This window comes from Plectrocnemia conspersa, unplaced genomic scaffold (assembly GCF_051122295.1).
Source record: "Plectrocnemia conspersa isolate PC_06_02 unplaced genomic scaffold, ASM5112229v1 ptg000011l, whole genome shotgun sequence".
NCBI lineage: Eukaryota > Metazoa > Arthropoda > Insecta > Trichoptera > Polycentropodidae > Plectrocnemia > Plectrocnemia conspersa.
Window position 1 is genome coordinate 24,106,361 of NW_028277175.1, and position 24,225 is coordinate 24,130,585.

Sequence of the window (24,225 nt, forward strand, 5' to 3'; positions counted from 1 at the left end):
AGTCAAGTTGTCACATTGAGTCGTCAAAAGGTAACTAAAATTGAGAGATTTAATGAGATATTAAGCTACGGGATGAATAAACCATTACATATTTTTAACTACATATGAATTTATTTTCAAATTTTCAAGGGCAAATTATTAGCTAAAATAAAATGCAGAAGTTTTTTGTAGTTTTGTAATTTTAATTAAAATAAGCGCGTATATTAGGCATTTTTATTTAATTTTGCTTTAATTGTTACTATTTTTTAATAATACAATATTTTTTTACTGATAGATTTTATTTATTTTAACTTATATTTAGAGTTAACATTGCGGTAATTTGTATTTCACTTTAATCCATTAGTGAGTTTGGATTAAGTAACACATAATACATGTTACATAGAATATTGGATTTAAGTCTAGCTTAATATATTTTCTAAGTAATTTATAAACTTCCAATATAATTAAAATAACAATATTATGTAACATATTTCAAAAATACTATTTTAAGGAGTTATAATTAACTCGGTAAATTCTAAACAGTGCTTCTCATATAAAATACTAGAATATTCTAGGAGTTTATAAATTTTAGGGGTTGTAATTATACATTAAAAATTTAATAAATATTTTACTATTAACGTCAGGTAATCTTAACTTTTTTAACTGGTATATTTTTTATAAATAAAAAATAACTAGTAGTAATTAAAGTTATTTTTTTTTATTTAGTAGAAAATATTATAAAAAAAACTTTGTTACAAGTTAACACATAAAAATAAAAATATATTTACTGCCATGATGTAAATGCATTGAAAGCCAATTACTTTTGTTAAATATACAAATATTTTAGTATCCATACATATTAGGTAAATTATTGTGCAATTTTGTTTCCTTGGGGTCTGGCTATCGATTTTTGATTACTTGGGCCTTAGCGTGACGGAATTCTTTCGATTTGTTTCATTACTGAATAACGTGTTCCATTTCGACTGAACGATGTCCCTAATTGTGCCAGAAAAACATGGTTAATGTGTGCCCATATCAGGGTATTTCAGACCCCGACCCGTAGAAGGAACCCCAGATATAATAATATAACACAGAAAATTCATCATGCTGCGTTATAAACGAGATATATGGCGCACGAATTTTTAAAGGTCTGAATTTTTAATAAAGTTACGATGAAAAAAAAAATGTGCGTGCCAATTTCTTTTTTATATTATATTTAACGTCCGACAATATATTAACGCCGAAACGCTTTATTACAAGGCGGTCGAAAAATTACGGTATTTTCATTGCGATGTTTTAAAAAAAAGGTTCCATACGTCATCGTAATTAGGGCAAAATTGTGTTTAATTTGCTCGTCGGTGGTTATTTATTACGGCCGTAAAAAATCTTTGCCTGTTTTTTAATTATGCAAGAAAAAAATACTTTCATTACTGCGAAGTAATAAACCAAATTAGTGAAATCGAACGGCGAACGTAAATTGGGACAGGGCGTAATTTACGCTTTGTTATACTTATTATTATTCGCTTAAATAATAATAATTAAAAGTGTCGCTTAAGATTTTTTGCTGGACGATTGCGATTAAAAGTTTAACCGTTAATGAAAGCTGAGAGTTAAAAACGAGTTATTGCGAGCGTTTTAAAGTTTAGAGAAAGCCATTCGAGTCGGAGTAGAAAAAGTATTTTTATTGACAATCGTAATTAATTGCTTTTAATGGTCGTACAAATTGGTTTAATTTTGTTTTGAAAATGTTACAGTAGCGAATACCCGGTGTTGCTCGTCCCGTTGCTTCGTCGGTACTTGTACCCCGCCCCACATCGGTCGGAACCAGGTGTTGCGTAACAGATTATACCTCAAATCTTTATCCAAAAATTTATTAAAAAAAAATAAAAACATATAATAATCTTCTTAAGAGAGAATCGTATACAAACATACAAACTAAATAAATGTTTTGCTTGAAAAAATAGATAAGTCAGCATTATTTAAAAATGTGGATTTGATATCAAAGTTTACTTTGCAGATATCTTCCCTTATGCAATAAAAATGGGTTGTATGGTTCACAATCGCTGATTAGATTAAATATAAACAAAAGCAAAGAAATACGAAAGAGGTATGTTAAACAACAATCATTAATGCAAATAATTTCTATTGATATATTTTGCAAATCTAATTTACATTGGTATATTTTGCAATATACCTACTTGATTTACAATTAAATTTATTGGGCTAATTAAAATCTTTTAGAAATTTAATTTTATCTATATCTTACATTACTAACTATTTTTTTTTTAAGTTTACAAAGTTTAAATTAAAAATAAATATATGTGTAAAATATTATATAAAAAAGAATATATGCTAAAATATTATTTTTAAATATTTCTATTCATATTTTTGGTGATATTTTATATATGCATTATTAAGGGTATATTGGGTGTTAGTATTAATGAGGTGGAGGGATTATGTGGTATTTTGTTTGTAGCCTAAAATATTAGCCACTTAGTAGGTGTTAAGACCAAGCTGTAAGAATTACGGTTAAGATAAAAAATAAGGTCAACGACTTACTAGCAGTCAGGATCGATAGATAACCTTTTCCTACTACCTAATAAATGTATAAATGATACTAGTAACTTTGATTTCTCTGCCTTGTTAATATTACATATACATCTTTATTTTAATATTGTTAAATAATTATTAGTGTGATCTGTGAATATGCATATAATATAAGTATTTACCTTACTTTAAATAAATGCGATTTGAGTGCGACACATATTATTTAATTTATAAACAAATATATTAATATTTTAGGAACACTAATAGCAAAAGTTAAATTAATAAATATTGTTAAAAAAAAACAGTGTAATTTCTGCATAAAAAATTACAAATAACGTAAAAAATATATATGAAAATGACAAATAACGTTGAAACTACAAAACTCTTTAACAATTATGATAAAAAACTACGGAGTATAGACTTTTATTGATTTTTATAGCAAAAGCAAAACAATTTATATTTAAATAGTAGACTGAAAACTTTATAAATTTCTAAATGATACTAGAAAATATATAATTTTATAAAAAGAGCTATATTTAATTTATAAAAATATATTTAAATGTAATTATATAAAAATATAATAAAATGTAATTTTATAAAAATATAATAAAAAATGATTTTATGAGAATATAATAAAATATAATTTTATAAAAATATATTAAAATATAATTTTATATAATTTATAAAAATATAATTTTATAAAATTTAAATTTTATAAACAGATCTTAGGAAGTTTAACTATAAACCATTACTGCATTTTAGTAGAGTAAAAAACGAATAAGGAAAAATACACAATATCGTTATCAAAGATCGTTAAAAATAACTTTCGTGTTTCGTATCAATAACTTTTCGCTTTATTCAGATCTTGTAGATATGGTGTAGGTTTGACGTTGATGTGCGACTTTTAAGAGAGGCAGTTTAAAACGTCAAATCGCTTTGTATAGAATCAATATAACGTATCGGGTATAAAAAAGTCAAATAAAAGAGACGACAAGAAGAAATAAGAGAAAGAAAATACAACAACAACGGCACAAAAGACGAACAAAGGTAATATAAGTGCCATTTATAAACGAGGACGTGCCAAAAAGTTCCAGAGCTGTCGCTTTTTTATTAACAATGCTCTCATTCAAATGTATACCCATGAAATTGACTTTGAATAAATGTAGGTATGTTTTACTTTTAAATCAATAATGAGGATTTTGATACTAAGCTGATGGTAAAGTGTAGCACTTGTATGCGATTCACTGAGTTCCTGTATATTCATTTATAGCAATCCAATAGTTTTAAGCTATTTAAAGTTATAGCTCTCTACTACATATGTTTTTCAAACTATAGTTATATGTTCTGATTGTTAATTTTTGTGGGTCTATATGTTATATATAACCATTGAACTTTTAAACTTATTATCTGCATTAAAATATATCTTTTAAAATATATAATGGTTTATATTCACAAGACGTAGACAAACTATACCACGACCTATTCATAATAAACAAGGCAGTAACGTAAAATTGAATACAAGCGTTAAATACCTGGGCTTACACTCCAAGCTTAAATTTAATAAACATATTTTGGAACTATGTTTTAAAGAGCTTGCCATCATTGCAGACCTTAAACTAATATTTATTAAAAATATCATGCTAGCTACAAAATAAAAAATCTGTGTGGAGTAACACCAGTAATACTATATTTTTTATAAATTGCAAATCATTTAGAATTAAGCTATTAAAATAATGTATTATACACATTTTTAAAGTAGCTCCATATTAGCATTTTAAAGAGCAATGTTATGTCCATACTAGAAAAGATTATTAAAATATTTTGAGTAAATACACTAACCCACTAATTACATGTATCGGTGACTACGATAAAAACAACCCTAAATGCCAAAACACATATTGCTTTAGAGGCTAGAGACAACATAGCAATGGTTACAGAACTTTAACACTTTACCTACCGCTCACGCCAATTGGCGTCCTGGGTGTGCCGAAAGTTAAACACCGCAGACGCCAATTGGCGTCTTGTGTATATGATCGTTTCCATGTCAAATTAAAAATATATATGTTTAGTGTTTTATTTGATTTTTTTTAAGAGATGACTAAATAAATGTATGAATTTTCATTTTATTTTAATAAAATTTACTAAAATTGTTACTTAATTTATTGCTAATTTTTTTTATATTTTTTAGCATAATTTGTAGAAAAGTTTTTGTAGTTTTATATATTTAATATTATTAAAAATCTATAGCTTATGATAAATTGTAAACATAATATATTTAATTAGTTTGATTGTGAAATTATTAATATTATTAAAATAAACATTTTATCAAAAAAAAGTAGTATGTCAAAATATTAAAGTGGCTTAGTTTATATTTAAAATAAATGTTTCTATATAAAGTAGGTTTGTATCAATTCACTTATAACAATAAAAAATTAGCTGACAGTAGAAACACGTAAAGGTTTTTATTTCATCTTAAAATTTTGGAAATCCGTAAGTATATAATCCCCTTTCCCTCACTATCTTTCACAAAGTGAAAAATAGAAAGCAAAATAAGTATCGTAAAACTGTATGTTTTTTTAGGTTTATCTTTTGAACACCCCAATGGATGGTTAAATAAAATTAAATATTGGTCGGCAGATCAATATTTAATTTTTTTTGCCGATCGCCAGATCGGCAGTAAGGGCTCCTGGGCCACCACGCTTGGGGTGCAGCGCTATCGCTCCTCAGTAATAGACGCCGTGTAAACATAATTTGCGTGTTTTCATAGGTACCGTCTCACATAGGCCCACGTAACAATATGCTATTTTATAAAATTAAGAAGTTTATAAACGGTCAAAAAGATTTTAAGCTTAAAAATATAAAAGGTATGATATGAAAAAAACAGTGAAAAGCCAGTATGTGAATTACAAAAACGGTTTTTAAACTTCTAAGGTAAAAATAGGCTTGATTGTTAAAATTCGACATCATCGTGAGATTTTTTTTATCAAATCGAATCAAAGTATTTGCCAACAACCGGTTTTACTGACCAATTTAGCGAAAGAAGGCAAGAAAAATCTGCAATGGAAAGTGCCATATGTAAATACGGGAACAAAGGTAGCCAATGACCACTACCCCAGACACTTCAGAGTTTATGAAATCAGAACTTTAAGAGCGTTCCAACTTGTATTTAATAAGTTCGTTTGAGCTTCAACCAAGAGAAGACTGAACCACTTCCGGACTAACGAAGCTCACAGAAGCGGCCGCTTCTCTCTTCGCATCCATGTTCCAGTTCAACGTCCGATATCCAGAGTTAAACCCGCTTTGGAAACGCCTGGAGCCTACAAAGGCAGCATTGGAAACATCACGTATAACATACATTAAAAAACTGTACGATCTTAATTGTTGTACAATAATCAAACAATCACAAAAAAAACCTTAAAAAACAAAAGGTCAGGACACTTTGATTTTCACATGCAATATTTCCAAATAAACACACACGCGTATTGCAATAGCCGCGTGTGGCTCGCGAGCCACACTTTACCAATTCCTGATATATACAGATTTGGAGAACTTTCTAAGCGGGCTTATTGATTATAATTCTGTGGTTTCGTTTAATTTTTTATGATGTACTTTAGGGTCTGCGTGACGTGACAGAGATTACTAAGCTTTAATTGCAGTAGCATTGTGTTTTGTACTAAGTTACGGAAAAAAAACAATTGTGTTCTTGAGATAATAAAAATTGGAAAAGCAGTTTCCGAAACAACTTGGTTGTTTAAAATTCTATCCCGTGAGAAATTGTCGAAATTCCAAATTCCTGGTATTTGTTGGAAAGTCTGCATTGTGATTTTAGTAGATTTTAAACTTCAATTTATTTTATTAGAGGGGCAGTCGTGCAATATGTAGTTGTCGTGCAAGAGAACAGACACTTTTTAGTTGTGCAAAACTAGACGTCACAGTCTTAGGTTTATTTTGATTTTTTTTGACAATAAGTTTCAGCCCTAACGTATTGGATTTTATCAACCGCAGACCACTCACCGATTTTGGAACATGATTTAAGGATTCATTTTATTTTTTTATAACAATTCTATTAAGGCTTATTAAATTTATGCGCATTTTGAGTGAAAAAATATATAGTAGGCATGATTTTTTTTTGTATTAGAACAAAGAAACTTTTTCTTATACCCTTTAAATGCAGATGTTCAAAAAAAAGGAAGGGTATTTCTAAAAGTAATATGATATAAATGTATTCTAAAATATTATGTTTCCTAAATAAAAATTCTCTGCATTATATGTATTTTAATATAATTCTAATACGTAAAAATAATTCGTCAATATGAGTTAAAATTTTGACTATAATTATAATATGGTTCATTAATTAATTTTTAATTAAAATTAAAACGCTGCATTCAATTATATATCGCTTTGATTAATACAATATATATATATATTTATATCGCTCATCGGCGATTTTACGCTCTAATTCCACGGAAAGTGTTCCCGACACGTTTCTGGAAACTTTTCACTTAGGTCCGGAAATCCAGGAAGCGGCACGTGCATCGACTCGGTCATAGGTCCCAAAGATCCTTTTGTCTTGCGACATCTGCGAAAATGTGACAAAAAAGAAGAATGGAAAGAGATTTATGAAATTTCATAATGAGTTTCGACCGCGAGACCTCACCTGCGTATCCACTTCCGAGGACTGTCAACGCTGGGGGCCACGGGGCTTCGCCCCCGTGACTAATGGCTCCGTCTGCGATAAGACCCCCGAAGCGCACTTAATGAGTTTCGACCGAGTCGCTCCGATTCAATTTACTCCTAATTTATTTATTTATTCGACCGAGCGGTGAGGGAGTTTAAATAAAAAAAATATTTCCTAGTTCAACCCAGTTGCTATGTTGTTATATGCTCTTATGATGAATACAATGAGCTTATTATGTTCAAAGTCTTATGGAATAAAACCAGTATTTTTTTTAAAGCTCTATGATGTTTAAATTCAAGCGATAGTAATAATATATAATACAACTTTTTATAATAACCTTAAACAACTTCACTGATTTCTAAGAACAGTAATTTAAAAACATTGCCATAATCATACCGAAAAATACTTTCAAGATATTTATTTACTGAGCTCTAGAATCGATGATTATAAGTATATACATCTTGCTTTTGGCATAAATATAATTTTTAGTAGCTCCGGCTCATTAAAATAATTAAACATAATCTTAAGGTTAAATAGTACATAGTTATAAATATACATAATTTTATGTTTCATAATTAACATAATTATTTTATGAACTATTAAGGTAATGTTTTTTTTTATCTTATGCTTTTATTATTAATAATTTTAAATCAACATTTTAATGTCCTCTTATAAACTAAAAAAATAATAATAAACCAGTAATGTATTTCATTGTATTTTTAACTGTATATTAAACGTACATAAAAAATATGAAGAGCTTGGAGCTATTTAAATTTAAGAATATCCATAAGCTTTTGCTGAATCGTCGCCATGCTGATATTATACTTGATTGCTATTATTTATTAAGTCAGTTATTGAATAAGTGAACAAATTTACAATCTTGACCACTGCTGACAGACTAATGACGGTCGGTTGGGATCGGGCAGCCGAAGAAAAACAGATAATATCAAGCGCGTTCGGTGTGATACATTTCATTTCGTTCGCTCGCGTGTTAAGTGACGAGAGTGAGTGAGAGATAAGAGCGTGCGTTACATGCGTCACTTAACACGCGAGCGAGCGAAAAGGAATGTATCTCACCGTACGCGCCTGGTTAATATGGGGTCAAACATTTTTGTTCGCGGAAAATAGTTTAGATAACCTTGGTATACAACAATGTGACATGAAAAAGACATTGGGCTATACCTGTGTAAGCCCCATTAACCACCCCGAAAGCAGAAATACATGAAAACTTTATATTTTATGTATGGTACTATAACTATTGCAAAGCAAGCAATATGAGCAATCACTAAAATTAATACTGCACTTAAAAAAAGCGCTGAAAGGTAATAGTTTTTTACTATGACAATGTGCGATTTTTTTGCCGATGATGACCCAAAACGGGCTAAAATAATTTAATTTGGATGCTATTAAGCACCCACCATACTTTCTAGAACATGCCCCTTCTGATTTTTATATTATCAGAGCATCAAAATGATTTTAGATAATAAAAAAAATATAATAGAAAGGTAAAAAAATTTCATTTATATTTTTGCATCAGTCATTTTATTTTGATAGCTTAAAAAAGCTGCTAAAAACTTTAAATATAAATATAACCACTAACAAAATTAATAAGAAATACGTAAATTTCGTATACCAAATAAATCAAAACCTTTGCATCAACCAATAAATTTATTTATTTTGTATATGTATATATATATATATTATGTAACGACTACAATATTGTAGAATTATTATAAAGTGAACCTGACTATCTGCTAAGTAAAAGCTATGTTGTTTCAATAAATAATGAACACTCAATCCCACGTAAAATAAAATAAAATTAACCAAATTAAAATAAGAGCAAATATTTATTAAAAACGTAGACCAAATTTACCACCACCTCTCCTAAATGAGGAGGGCAATAACGTCACATGGAAAACAAGCGTTAAATATTTGGGCTTACAGCTGGACTCCAAGCTTAAATTTAATAAACATATTTTTGAACTTCGCTCTAAAAGGCTTGCGGCCATTGCGGCTCTTAGACCGATTTTGAATAGAAAAAGCGCGCTAACTGTAAAAAATACAATTTTAATATAAAAACAACTAATTAGAGCAAGCACGTATTTTTTTTTCAAAGCAAAAGTTTTTCTGCGGTTTTGCATAAAATAAATCAAATTTAATAAATAAAAAATTCTTTTTTGGTAAATATATTATAATTTAGAACAAAATATTAAGAGAGTTACCAAAACTTTATAAGCCAATGCATTTTTTATCATTAAAAATAAAGCACGTTAATGGTTTCAAGTGTGAATTTTTCTACTTTAACTTATATAAATTATTTCATGGTAATTTACACCTTTATTGTAAAATAAAGTTATTCTTTAAAATTTTGTTCGATATAAGTGAACTAATAAAAACCTTGCTTGTTAATTAAACAAATAAATCGATTAAATATTATAATTACTTAATTTTAATAAAAAAAAATATAAAACTTATTATGGAGCTAGATAATTTACACATAGGAAAGGGCAAAGTGTTACTCCTTGTCAAGCCCCCTACATTTATTAAATTTCGCAAATTCAAAATTAAATTTTTCATTCCGCCATCAATCAAAATCGACGGTCAGCGGTTGCGGATGGCCATTACCAGTGGAAAAGCAATTAAACGGGTAAACAGCACTAATGATTTTGCGGCTCGCGTGCCCCCAATTTGTATCGCTGACTCCAAGGGCGTTCGTCACCCCCTTTTTCTATTTCGGCGATGCCATATGGCCGAGTTCGCATGTATGGCGCCCTTCGTTACCTAACATAATTTGTATCGGGACGAAGAGGTGGGTGAGTTGCGTTATCGCCGAAATTAATTACCCCACGCTTCCGCCGCTGATGAAAAATTGGATTCGAGCCCTTTTTAACCGTGTTTACATACGGCGCTGATTTGCGGCGTCTTAATCGAGGGTCGTGTTAAAAATATTGAAAAATAACGATACGAGTATAAAACATTTTCTTGTGCGATCAAAAAGATTTATTGTATTGTTTTTCATTTAGACTAAGTAATAAATATGTGACTATAATAATTTTATATTTTAACATAAAATACTATTTAAAAATTATTAAAAGATGTTGTAGCGATTCATACATAATACTAGTCGAGAGATACGGAATACGCGCGTCTGAGGTCCCGCAAGCGGTGCCCGCGAACCAAACAGCCGCCAAAAAGTACGCCACATTCTTACGATCCCCTCCAACAAGTACATTTTTGTTATACATTTTAAACACAATACATAATTTTTTAATAAAATAAATTATGCGAGACAAGCAAATTTTATTAATTACAGATATTTTTACTTACATAAAATTAAAATATTAACTATTTAATGGTAAAGTCAAACTATTTTTATATATCAAAAAATGGATAAACACTTACAAGTCAATTTTAACCAATTAACAGTAACGTTACTAATTAAACCATCATTCACAGGTTTGCTCAAAAACGGTACCACTTTGAACAAATTCGTCTAATCTCTTCCTTTGACAAAAGTTCGCCATTGACTCTTTTCCCATTCCAGAAATATTTTATTATTGCGTCACTCGCAACTCAATTTTATAAATCAATGTCTGAAAATTGTTTGCCCGCTCGCCGTTATTCCACCAGCATCGCTTTTTCCGAAGAATTCACCAGAAAGTTCGTCAACTTTGACATTTATCCAGGCTCTCGGCCCTTAATTTAAGGGACATAGAGGGCTTTGACCGCCCACCTCGCTTGCCAGACATCACAGGGACCCGTGAATGGTAAATAAAATGAAAATTTGCGACAAACGCTAAATTGGTTTATTGAAGTGTGGGTTTCATTGTTGCTTCGACGTTTAATTTGAAAACATTTTGCAGGCTAGTTGAATGAACTTTACTGTAAAATATAAGGGCCGGTATTGCGCAAACTGTGGGGCGATGAAATGATTACGCTGTATTAAAAAATTGCCGCAGACACAATTTAGAACTAATCTGAAGGTTTCTACATTTATTACTATACTGACTTTTGGTTTGCTAGTAAGCAATTTAAATAGTATACATTTAAATATGCAAACGATACATTAAAATAAAATAAATTTGACAACACTGCGATTAGTCTATAGTTCTTAATGCATAATTTGCAACCCTTATTATAAATAAGGTCAAGAATTGATGACGTCATAAAAATCAAATCAAAAATAAGTTTTAGTAAGCAACAATGCTGACTTTCCAACCCTTAAAAATTAATCAAAAATCAGATTTGGACCAGAAGTTCTTAAAGCCGTTTTTAAGATCTAATCTCTCAGTTTCCTTGATGGTCAATATTAAAGAACAAGTACAAAAAGTTCAATTGAGCGAAAGACAATAAAAATACTCGAAAATAGGACAGAAGTATTGTGCAAAGTCAACAACAATGTTTTGTGAACCTTTTAAATTTTTTTCATTGAAGTTCTTCACTTTTAGCATCAAAAAATAATTTATTTGACACTTTTCTAACGTAAATTTTAAAAATCATAGCAAATTTTTAATACCGACAATTCAAAAACAAAAACAAAAACAAAATACCATATAAACTCACTTATATCTAGAATCGGCGAATACGACTAGACCAAAAATAAAAAAAATATTGATTTATCTATTTCAATACTATTTGTTTTTATTTAAGTTTGGTTTTTGTAATTTTCCTAAATTTTATTATAACTAAAATTTAATTTTTCTAAATTTTCCTTTTAAACAAGATAATTGTTATAAACCAGCATTGATAATTTATGCATTTTCCTGTGTTTTTATGACGATATATTTATTTTTAATTTTTTTGTTAAATATAGAGAAGCTTGATTTAAATTAATCAAAATCTGTGAGATTAGGAAAATCTAGGTTAATCTAATCTCTGATAATCAGTCGGCATTATATTGTAATGTTTGTATATGCTGTATATGCTCGTTGACAAAACCCAATGTGTCAATTTTTTGCAACTTTGCGACAAGTATAAAAACTTAAGCACTCGTAGCTCAGTAGGTTTAAATTTAAACAAAAAGATCGCTATATATGAAACGTTTAAAAGCCTAAACTTCTTCTAAATAAAATATAAAAAAAATAGTTTTTTGCTTCAAAACAAGCGATGTATCAGTTCGATCGGACCCCCATACGAGCCATTTTGAGACTTTCAGAAGAGTTAACGCTCTTAACTGCTTGGTTTTAAAGATTAAAAATTACATTTTTAGTATCGTATAGAACTACCGAGCACCCTTATACGTTTTGTATGAAAAAAAAATATATATTTTTTTACGAAATGGCATCCAATGTAAAAAAGATAAAATCCTACTGAAAAATGTTTAAAGCAAAAAATCTTCAGAAGCTTAATTAGCATTTAAAAAAAATTAAAATTATTTTTTTTATTAAAAAACGAGTCTTACGGTAAATTGACCGGGCCCCCATACGAGCTTTTATGCGACTTGGCGTATTGTTAACGCTAGTATTTGGTTCCTTTAAAAGATATAGACTTGAATATTTGATATAAAATAATGCTTTTGAATATACTTTTGATACTGTTTAAAAAAAAGTTTTTTATTTGCAAAACACGTTTAGTGTTGTCTAGTCGATCGACCCCTGATATACACGTTTATAAGACTTGCAATATAGTTAAGGTCAGTGTGAGATTATTTACACATATTTAAAGTTGAATTTTGGTGACAGTATTTTATTCTTAAGCAACCTGTATATGTTCGTTAACAAAATCCAATGTGTCAATGTTTTGCAAAATGGCGACAAGTATAAAAACTTAAACACTCGTAACTCAGCAGGTTTAAATTTTACCGAAAATATCGCTATTTATGAAACGTTTAACAGTCTAAACTTCATCTTAATAAAATATAAGAAAAATAGTTTTTTGCTTCAAAACAAGCGATGTATCAGTTCGATCGGACCCCCATACGAACCATTTTGCGACTTTCAGAAGAGTTAACACTCTTAACTGCTTGGTTTTGAAGATTAAAAATTAAATTTTTAGTGTTGTATAGAACTACCAAGCACCCCTATACATTCTGTATGAAAAAAAAAATATTTTTTTTTAAAAAATAGCATTTTTTTTACAAAAAATAGCATTTTTTTTACAAAAAATTAAAAGTGTCATAACTTTGCAAAATTAAATCCTACTAAAAAATGTCGTACACAAAAAATGTTCAGAAGATCAATTTGCATTTAAAAAATATATTGAAATAATAATTGCTAAATTCCGATTTCTAAAATACAAAAACTCTAAAATCCATATAGGATTCGAAATAAGATCTTTTAGGTCTTTTATCAGCGACTTATACTACTTGTCTAGCATACTGGTATTAATAAACCACAACACAAAATTATTTTTTTAATGTAATCCATATATTTGAGTCAGCAAAAATATGCTAACTGCATCTTTTTTACAACAAAGATTCTTAGTCGTGTTGCATAATTTTTTTCTTTTGCTTTTTTACGTATGTCTCTATTTATCTGTGTATATATATATATGTGTATAAAGAAACATTCAGAAAGCGTATTGCTTGTTTTCTTACCGTTTTATTGCCCAGGTTTTTGATACGGCAGTTCAGGTAAGCAGTCTTTCCCAGCAGCGCTGTCACATTTTTGGAAGCCGCAAGATCGAAATGCGGCCCCCTGGGGCCCCCCGTCACGGAGCCCCCGAGGGTGTTCTCCACCCCCGCCTCCACCCCATCCTGCTTGCCACGGGACCTTTGCGCCGAATGAACTAAAACAAACAAACAAAAAATGTTACCCATTTTACTATTTTAGCAGATCGGTGACTCAGCTCTGCAAAAGTTGAAAAAAACAAATATTTTAAAAAGTATTTATCAATATAAACTTTAAATAAATAAAATTGGTTTATTAATTAATATGTAAGTCAAACATTACAAAACATAACCATATTATAATAAATTAATAGATTTGTACATAATCATCAGGGATGATTAAGAGTAAACGTCAATTAAAACAATGAAATGATTTTTTCTATATTGTTTAAATAAATTAAAAAATCTTTGCATAAAAAATGTTGTTAGTTATGAACTGAAAATGTATTTTATACATACAGCCTTTGCCATTATAATGGGGCAACACCTAAAATGGTGTGTAACTCTTTACCAGTGCATAGTCTGACCAAAATATTTTAGCAGATATTTTTAACTATAATTCTGAGAACTATACATAGAAATTTATCGTTTTAATTGTTCACTTGAGTTTTAAAAAGGGATTTAGTCTTGCTAAAGTGACCGTTATGTTCAGTTGCATGATTTCAGCTTATATATGTTGTTATAATTTTTTTTTTTTAATTTATTTTAATAATAATGTATAAGCATTTAATAAATGGCAAAAAAAACGCAAATTAAGTCAAGCTAAAAGGGCTAATATAATTTTATTTTTGCATATAAATATATCAGAAACTAATACACATAATAATTGTTTACAACACGCTGTTAAAAATGCTTTGTTTCTCACAAATCAAAGCAAAGAACTGAAAGAAAACCAAAGACAACTGCCCAGAAAGATCTAGTTTTGGTTCTCGAGTCTCTTAAAAATCTTCGGAAAATGCAAGTTGAGGGCCATTAATTTTTTCACGGAAGGTGAGAAGACAACTCAAAAATATAGGACTCAGAGGTTATAAAGGCGGACACAAACCGTGGATTTCAGAAATAAATAAAACTCGAAGGTTAGAGTGGGCCCGAAAACACTGAGATTAGACATCTAAAGATTGAGCAAAAGTCATTAGGTTCGATAAAACCAACTTTAAGGTAATTTTAAATTAAAATTGGATAATATAAAAAAATATTAAAAACTTAATTTATTAAAAATAATCATATTTTTTAAAATAATCATACTTTTTCTTAAACAATATTTTTAAGATTTTGTGACCACGTAAAAAATAAAAATAAAAATATTTAACTGATTACATAGTATCTAAAATCAAATATAATGGCGGAAGCGTTATGGCCCGGGGTTGCATAGCAGCAGTACCGGTAGAAAACCTGCACACTTGCGAGATTTGTAGACTTGAATGTGATATTAATATTTCAATGTCGGTATTTACTTGAATAGATTCCTACTAGAAAATATTTCCATGCACAGTTCACGCTAGCATCCGATTCCGTGCCATACTTCGCTAAAAAGCAGGGTTTGGTTTGCGTCAAAGGGTTTGCCACTTTTAGAATGGCCTACTTATTCACCAGAACTTAATACTATAAAGCATTTATGGGCAAAATTAAAAGGAAAGGTTGTCCAACACAATTGCAAAGCAAAGAGCTGCGATAAAAATGGAATGGAGAAAATGCTCTCCGTCTACCTGCAAGTATATCAAAAAGGGTTGCAGCTGTAGTTATATCTAAGGGTAGGCCTACTTAATATTAAAAATAATATTAAAATAAACAGTGTAAGCAATCGTGATCAGATTTTTATTTATATTTACACATTTATTGGGGTGCCCCATCTTTATGGCCAAGCCTGTATATACATATGTACTGATTGCAAAATAGTAGTAATTCATTACATTTTTGGTGGAATTAAATACACCATGAATATTATATAAATAAAAAATATTATTCTGCACGCTTTATTGCAATATATAATAAAAATTTATATGCGACTAGTAACATTGAAACACGAACTTTTACACAGTTCATATTTAATTTATTTATTTCTTACTATTCGGGTTTTATAATATAGAATAAATCTTTCACTATGCCATTAAGTATTTACAGAATCTGAATCGTTTCTAGAGTCTCAATTCAGATTTATGGAGTGACCTGGTGGTAGAAGGGTGGCGTTGGGTGGCTCGGGTGGTTGGAGCACCTTTAAGATTAAGAGAGTCGTCAAGTGGTCATTTTGCAACTGTAATGAGCCGGCTTTGCGGCGGCTTTGGACGAAAGTCGTTTCAACTAACGTGGAACGAGTATTTGCTGAGATTAAAGTATTATTGCACGGGGTGATCCGGGAATTGCGTCGCGGCGAAAAGGATGGAATAATAGGAAGACGTTTAGCAGACTTTGGAATCTTTTGTTAGCAGTTACCCGAGATGAGGGAGAAGGGCGTTTGAATGAGGTTAAGGCTCATTACTACGTGCGCTACAATGCTTGCGTACCAAATATTAACATTATCATTTTAATATGTACTTAAACAGATTCTTAAATGCCTTGTGCTTTTTAAGACTTTGCGAAAGTGAGGAATATGCTTAGAAGATGACGATCATAACGGTGGACCGAATATGGCAATGAAACGTGACTTTTTCTTATAAAATCGGTTTAGAACAGCCAATGATCTAGGATATGTTACGTCAAGCACTTAAGGGTGCTTTCGAGGAAAGTGCTCATCGAATCCACAGTAGAGCCTCATAGAAGTCTGATTCTCGTAAAAGCAATATATGGATTTTTAATTTCTTCGTGGTAAATAACAATTCATATGTACTTATTATTTGTAATTTAAATCGTACTATACAGTCAACATATTTTATTCCTTACGTTAGTGGTCTTTATATATTTTATATTTTTAGTGGTCCGTAGGTGTAAAATAGTTTAGAAACATTGATATTAAACACACTTTAACTTTATGAGTTTAATTTTATGATAAACTACTCTTAAGTTTTATTTCTCTAATAGCATAGGGTAGTCTTTACTAAATAAAAGCAGTTTTTAATATTTTATTAAAGCGCAGTGTTACGTTTAAGACCTACTAGCGACATAAAACTTCAAAGTGCTGTAATTATCGTTCTTTGTGAAAAATTATTCATAAATGTATTTTTCACGTAATATATAGGATGTACCAAAACATAAATTATTAACGTAAAATCAAAATCTATTTGAGAGTGCTTTTAATAAAGATTTGTTTTAATACAATGTTGCTAGATATCAAATAAATAATAATAGTCAGAAAAAAAACATAAATAAAAAATATATCCACAAATAAGGCTATTTCAACGTCATCCCTATCTATATATTTTTATAAAGAAAAGTCTCTTTACAAATAACCAAAAGGCTTCCTACAGTGTAAGACACAATATTTTACTTGCATAAGCAGCTTATACAATTTTTAAATCTCATACATAAACATGTTGTTCACTGAATATCTTATTCAAAATATTGTCAACAAATTGAAAATATTCTTTCTTAAATTATACAAATTCACACAGAATTTATGTTGTTTTATTAAGTTTTAATTTAATATTACTACAACAATTGTATAAAATATTTTGTTTTTTTATTAAATTTAAAACCAATCATAATTAAATTTTGTAAGCTTAGAAAAATGTAATATGTAACAAAAACCATTATAACTCGGAAAACGACAATGAATTGTTAATTATTAAAAATCGGCATAACACCCAGAGCTGCACAATAACCACACAGACTTGTAAAAGCTATGAATTATCACAAAACTATTTAGGCTAATTTTTATTTATTTAATTTTGAAACTCATCTAGGGAATAACTAATATTAAAATTAAAATATTAAAGTGAAATATGCTGATTTTATAAAAAAGCCAATTTTATGTTTTTTCTAATTTTTTTCGAATAAATTGCATAATATGTAATTTTATTTTCTAGCACAGCACTAAAACAAAGGTGTGACAAGCATAATGCTTAGGTGCGACACGAGAAGGTGCGTCGCGTCATATTTTAATAAATTTTTATTTGGGTGTTACATTTTATGAAATATTATATTATATTTGAATTTGAAGTATATTGCGTTCTATCGAAATAAACTCTGTACATCAAAGGAAACAGTTTTTTGTTGTTGAAAGTATATAGAATTTTAGCGTCGGTCGTATCGATTCCCGGCCGTTTTACCCAATTTTGCCAAAGAAAAGAAAATAAATGAAATATGGTTTCGCGTCGGTCGCAGAGAAACACGAAATTTTCGCCGCTTGTCTTAAGCACATCTCACGGCCGGGATTTTCTTTTTGACAAAACAAGCTTTTCCTTTTATATTTATTAAGGCTTCGCAAGGGGAGCGCTAGTACAATCGCCCTGGGGGTATTGCGTTTGGTCGCCGTGAGCGTATTCATTACTGAAAATTAATGTCCACAATGAAAATTCATGACCTATGCAAATTAAAAACGTAGTTTTATCATGAGCCATATTTATTTTTAATAAAAATTAAAGTTATCAATATTTATATACACAAATAAAGTAAAAATCGAAAAAAAAATTATCATCATCATAATTTTATTCAATGTCACGACGATTGCCATTGTATACTTATTCTCATTACATTTTATGCTTGCACTACACTCTCTGAAAGTTGTCCAAACCGAAGTACAATTGAAATCGGCCAAGATCGCCGAATTCCAAGTAGCGGCTACACTGCCACAAGTTTCATATGCCGTCCGGGCGGCGGCCGTGAACGACGTTCGCACGGTGGCTGCAATTGCGCGCGATCGAAAAATGTGCCAAAGCAATAATTTTTTTTTAATTATTTAATTTTATATGAAAAAAATTTAATTAATCCCTTTTGGTGCGCTAAAATATTCAAAGATGTCAGTAAGAGTCTGTTGAAGTCCCCGATAAGTATGTGGTATTATAACTTGACCACGTGACCACGATTCAGCGCTCGTCATGCGTGTTGACCATAGGACGCCTACGCGCATACTGAAACTGAACCGAGTTACTCGTTCTATCTCAGTTTGCGAAACACCATATCATTATCTCTCTCACTTTCACGTAACACGCGAGAGAGTGAAAGGGGATGTATCTCACCGCTCGAGCTCGAAAGAGCAGCTCCGACTTTCGGAAGCGCTCGAAGTTGGCCAAGTCGACTGAATTACCCCCACTTTACCTCCCGTTCTCGGCAACCTCGGACAACTTCCGAGAGATTTGAGAGCGGGCAGAACCGAACTCGACCGAAGTAACCCACTATATTCTCCTTCCTTGGTCAACCTTGGCCAACTTCCAAAGAGTGTAGTGCAGGCATTAAAGTTTATTAGATAGATTGACTACGTACAACGATAATCAGCATATGGCACACCACATAATACACACTCCATAAATTGCATTCTAATTTTTAATTTATTTTTTAAACATTACTAGGGATGGGTATTGTGAGTTATTAATAACTATTACTCATATAAAAATCACTACGCTTCTAAATACATTAACATGTAAAACTGTGTATCCATATATTACAAGGTACTTTTAAAATAATATTTTCTTAAGTGATCATAATATTTATATTGAAAATTAAAAAAAAAATGAATATAAAAAAAGAACAATACTACATACATGACACATACAGTATTGTATATAATTTGCTTATTTTATACATTACAATCGAGTGAAGGAGTTTTATGATAGTTCAGAATTTGTTGGCAAAACTCCTAAATTTGACGAGGAAATTATGTGAGTATTTTATTATTAGGTATAATATTATATGAAAGTTAACTTGTACGGTTTGTCAGCTCGCATTATCAATGGTTACTGCCTGCGGTGTCATATAATTCACTGCCAAATTTTAGTTTTGCAAATTTAGCACAGCCATAAAGCTTTGCGTCATTTGAATTACCGAAAATTAACAACGCCACAGAATTTCAACGTCAATTAAAATTATTATATATTATGATATATCATTGGCTATTAAAAATTTAATATGTGTAATATTAATAATAATACAAGGCAATGTATAAATCTATACATATTTTTATGTTGTATAATAAAAAATATTTACAGCTGTTATTTATTTTATTGCATAACCAAATGGCCGCAATATACAATAAATAGATACAGATCTACGTTTATAAATGTATATATATTAAACACCTGTTATTGTTTTTGTCGCTTTTACAAGACGTGAAACTGGTAGTGTCTAATGCCTAACGGCCGTGTAATTGAGGGCGATAGACCAATCACCTGCGAAATTGTAATTGGCAAAACCTTGGCAAGATCGGTATTGGTTTGGCTTTCTTAATACTTGTGGTGAAATTACAACCACAAATTGTAAATCTATGTGTTGAATATTGGATTTATACTATAATACGTAAATAATACTTCAACACATATACCCCACCGGATGTTATGGTTAGAGATGATTAGAACTTTCGAATATAAATACACTAACTTTATAAATATGAGCTATTTAAATCAATCAAATAATAATTTTTATTGAGGGATTATTGAATTGTTAAACGTGAGACAAACGTAATTTTTTTATTATTTTATACTAAAATTATTAGTTAGGCTATGTAACAATCAACTACAATATAATTAATTCAACATAAAAAAAATTAGTTGCATTTGTAAATGAGTATTGGATTTCTTGTTATTGTTTTATTCTTATAAATTATTAATATATTTTAATGAAATTTTTTGCTATACTTTTTTATATTATGTAAAATCTAAAAAAGCTTGAAAAATACTTGTTTTTATTACAATTTCTCAGCAATATTCAATATTGCTCTATTTCTTCTTATACATTTTTAAAGATGTTCGTTTTTTGAACACTATTATTTAGTATTCTAAGAATACATTCAAATCAATTCTTCAAAATGGCTCGCGAAGAGTGACTAAAAATAAATTTCAATACAACACAATAACAATATTAATATATTCCGTCCATTTATATTATATGTATAAAATATATTTTCATTTGCGAGAGTACAATGTATTATTCATGAACGTTATTTATTTATTTATTACGACAAAAACAGCAATATAAAGCAATCCCTACCCTTGGTGAAGGACGGCTCCTCTCAATTATAATGTAAGTATTTCACAATATTGTGTTTGCATATTTTATTTGATATTGGTTTCCCTGTTTCACGAAACATGACTTGATTTTTAATAATGTCAATGAATTGAGGCAATTTCTAATATTTAATTTATGACCAAATACTGTGATTAGTAAAAGTGCCAAATATTTTATTTATATAAAATTTTGATATTTGAAATTCATAGATGATGTAGTTTTATGATTGTTTACATTATTTCTCTTTTATCTTATGACGTTAACTGTAATTGTTTTCAAATTGATTTTTTAAACAGTTAATATAGAAATTATAAAAAAATAATCTAAAGTTATTTATTATTAAATTATAATGCATAGCAATTAAATATGCGACGCGAATAACGTTGTACGTCTTAAATACGTAAATCAACTTTACAACAGGTAAACAATTTTTTTAAAGATTTACATATGTTCATTTTTGCATTTTATTAATATTATATTTTACAATTTATTCATCAGAAAGTTTTTTCATACTTAACTAGTATTAAATTTTGTCAATAACATATCCAATTTTTATTTTATTTTATTTTATTTTTTTAGATTAAATTGAGACCATCGTGGCCTAACAGGTTACCCCAATGCGCCACGATGGTCAAAAATAAATTTTAAATTTATTAAAACATAAAAAACGTATACATACATAAATATAACAATACTTAAACATAAAAAAAAATTATAAAATATCAAAATTAAATGATACAAACTAGATCAGATCCTCGTAGCTAACACTAAATAAGTCAATATGTAATGCCAGCGTATTAAGGAGCCGGATAGCCACAGCTATAGGCGAGACGGCAAGTGTCCTAGCCCTAACGGCCATCAAAAGAGGTAGCGATCGTGATTCTCGAAAATGTTCTGGAACTCTTGAGAATAGCTGGATTGTCAACAGCACCTTTTAGTAATTTGAAAAAAATTCTTAGCGACATACAGCTTTCTGCAAGAACTCAGCGAATCATATCCCAACGCTCCTAAAAGAAAGGCGCTGGGATATAAGTACGGATAATAACCAAATGTCCTTTTGCAAAGGTATCTTAAATACCTTTTTTAAATTTTTCTTACTGAAAGTGAATATTTGGCTATTCGGGGATTCCAAATTATAGATCTCGATTCAAGAATGCTACGAACTAATGTGTCATAGAGGATGCGAATAACTGACGGATCGTCAAAGTGAAAGGCATTCCTTATAACAAAGCCGAGCATCTTGGAAGATTTATCACAGACGTCGTGTATGTGTAGAGAGAACCTCCATTTGCTCTCAAAAGTGATTCCGAGATCTTTAGTGGAAGTTTCTCTAGTCAAAATGGTGTCTAGTCACCGATATGGTAGAAATAAGCAGATGGCGAACTTGATCGAGAAAATGACACAGTATGGCACTTTCCGACACTAAAGGGCAGACGGTTAACGGAAGCCAATCTCCACAGAGAGTCTAAATCACTTTGTAGAGATAAGGAGTCCACAACAGATCGAATGCATTTATATAATTTTAAATCATCTGCGTACAGAAGAAAACTTGAAATTTTAATTGCTGTATTTATGTCATTAATAAATAACATAAAAAGCAGAGGTCCCAGATTGGATCCTTGAGGAACCCCCGAAGGGGTAAATATTTTTTTGACAATCGGCCACCATAGGCTACAAACTGTCTATGATTGCTTAAATAACTAGAGAATAATCGAGTTAAATTATCTGAGCAACCGAAGTTCGACAATTTTTTTAATAATAACCTATGAAAAACTTTGTCAAAGGCTTTCTCAAAATCTGTATACACGACGTCTACTTGAATTCCCGCATCGAGAGAAGTTGTCGCCGTTTTGGTGAACGACAGAAGGTTAGTAACAGTGGAACGGGCAAGACGAAACCCGTAATTGTGGAATAACGTAAGTTATGATGTTGTAAGGTTGTTCCACTGTATGACAGGAAGTACCTATGGATTATTTATAACGTTTGTCGAAAACTTATCTACTAATACATAATTTTAAAATTTAATATATAATAATAGTGGTCTGTTAAGAAGATTAAATAAAAAATATTTAAAAACGATACTTTTTTAAGAAAACAACGAATTATAAATTAAAAACGTTACATTTTTTTATACTAAATATTTTTTTATTTGCCGTTAGATAGTTTGCTGACACCAGTTTTTTTTATATTTTGAAAAAGTTAGTTGAAATCGCAGAATCCTTCATATAACGTTATTCAATCAAAATCGCAATTCGGACAACGTTATTCGCGTCGCATATTCAATTGTATAAATATTTGATATAGTCTATCGCATTTTACTTTTGATCTAAAAAAAATATTACGTCACTAAATTTGCTTCGTTATTTTTAAAAAAACTATCGCTTAATAAGAGCAAAAAAAGTAGGTGTAGAATTATTTTAATTTTATTAAAATAAAAGCTATAGGAAGTTTTGTAAGCACTGCTCCTATAAAATTTACTTGATATGCTTATTTTTTTTTGATATAATAGTATTTCAATTAACATAAAATCATTGTAAAATTACACTACAATATTATTTGACATACCTAATAAATCTTAACATTGTTGCGATTTTATTATTTTAATTAATATACTCTTAGTAAATTGTCAAGCATATATTTAAATTGCATTTGTATGATGCAATTTTATTATATCCTATGCAGTGGCGTAGCCATGGTGGGGTGAGGGGGCGGGCCGCCCCGGGCGGCACTTGCTTGGAGGCGGTATATTTGCGATGGGATCGTCTAGTGTGGTACTTAACTCTAAATTACACTAAAATATAATTAATTATTTATTTATTAAAATGATGATTTTATGACCATGCAAAAAATGTATATGGTGGGCGGCAATTTTAAGGATCGCCCCGGGCACCACTATGCGTATATCCTAAGCGAATTTTTTTTTTTCTAAAATGTCTTTAAAACTCTCTTTGGTAGTTGCAAAACAAGTATGTGTTGTTTAAAGTCAGACTAAAATAAGTTTAATATTTTTGGGTGAAATTTTTCTTAATTACATTAAATAATGTAGTATTTTGTTAAACGATGTTAATTTGTTAGATTTAGTAAAAATATAACCTAACAGGAAAAAATATTATACATTATCATGTTTTGCTTTTATGTCGCGCTCTAATATGTTTTTTAAGATAATATGAAATTTTTACTTAAATTATCCTACATTTGGTTAAATTGTAGCAGTGAGCGTATAAAATAAGGGATAACAAAATATCATATTAAAATCCATGTGGTCTTTCATCGATAATTTTTCGTCACCGAAGTAAACAACCAATAAAAGTCTGCTGTATTC

At 29.8% G+C, this 24,225-nt stretch overlaps 1 protein-coding gene across 4 annotated transcripts in view; it reads right to left on the bottom strand.

The window, feature by feature from the left end:
- LOC148230056 (neurotrimin-like) overlaps positions 1-24,225 on the bottom strand; it is a 521,584-nt gene that overhangs the window by 57,203 nt on the left and 440,156 nt on the right. For all 4 annotated transcript variants that reach the window (XM_088197575.1, XM_088197572.1, XM_088197574.1 and 1 more), the window contains one exon: positions 13,740-13,930. In XM_088197575.1, the coding sequence (XP_088053701.1) occupies positions 13,740-13,930 (191 nt within the window). The remainder of the gene's footprint in view (positions 1-13,739; positions 13,931-24,225) is intronic.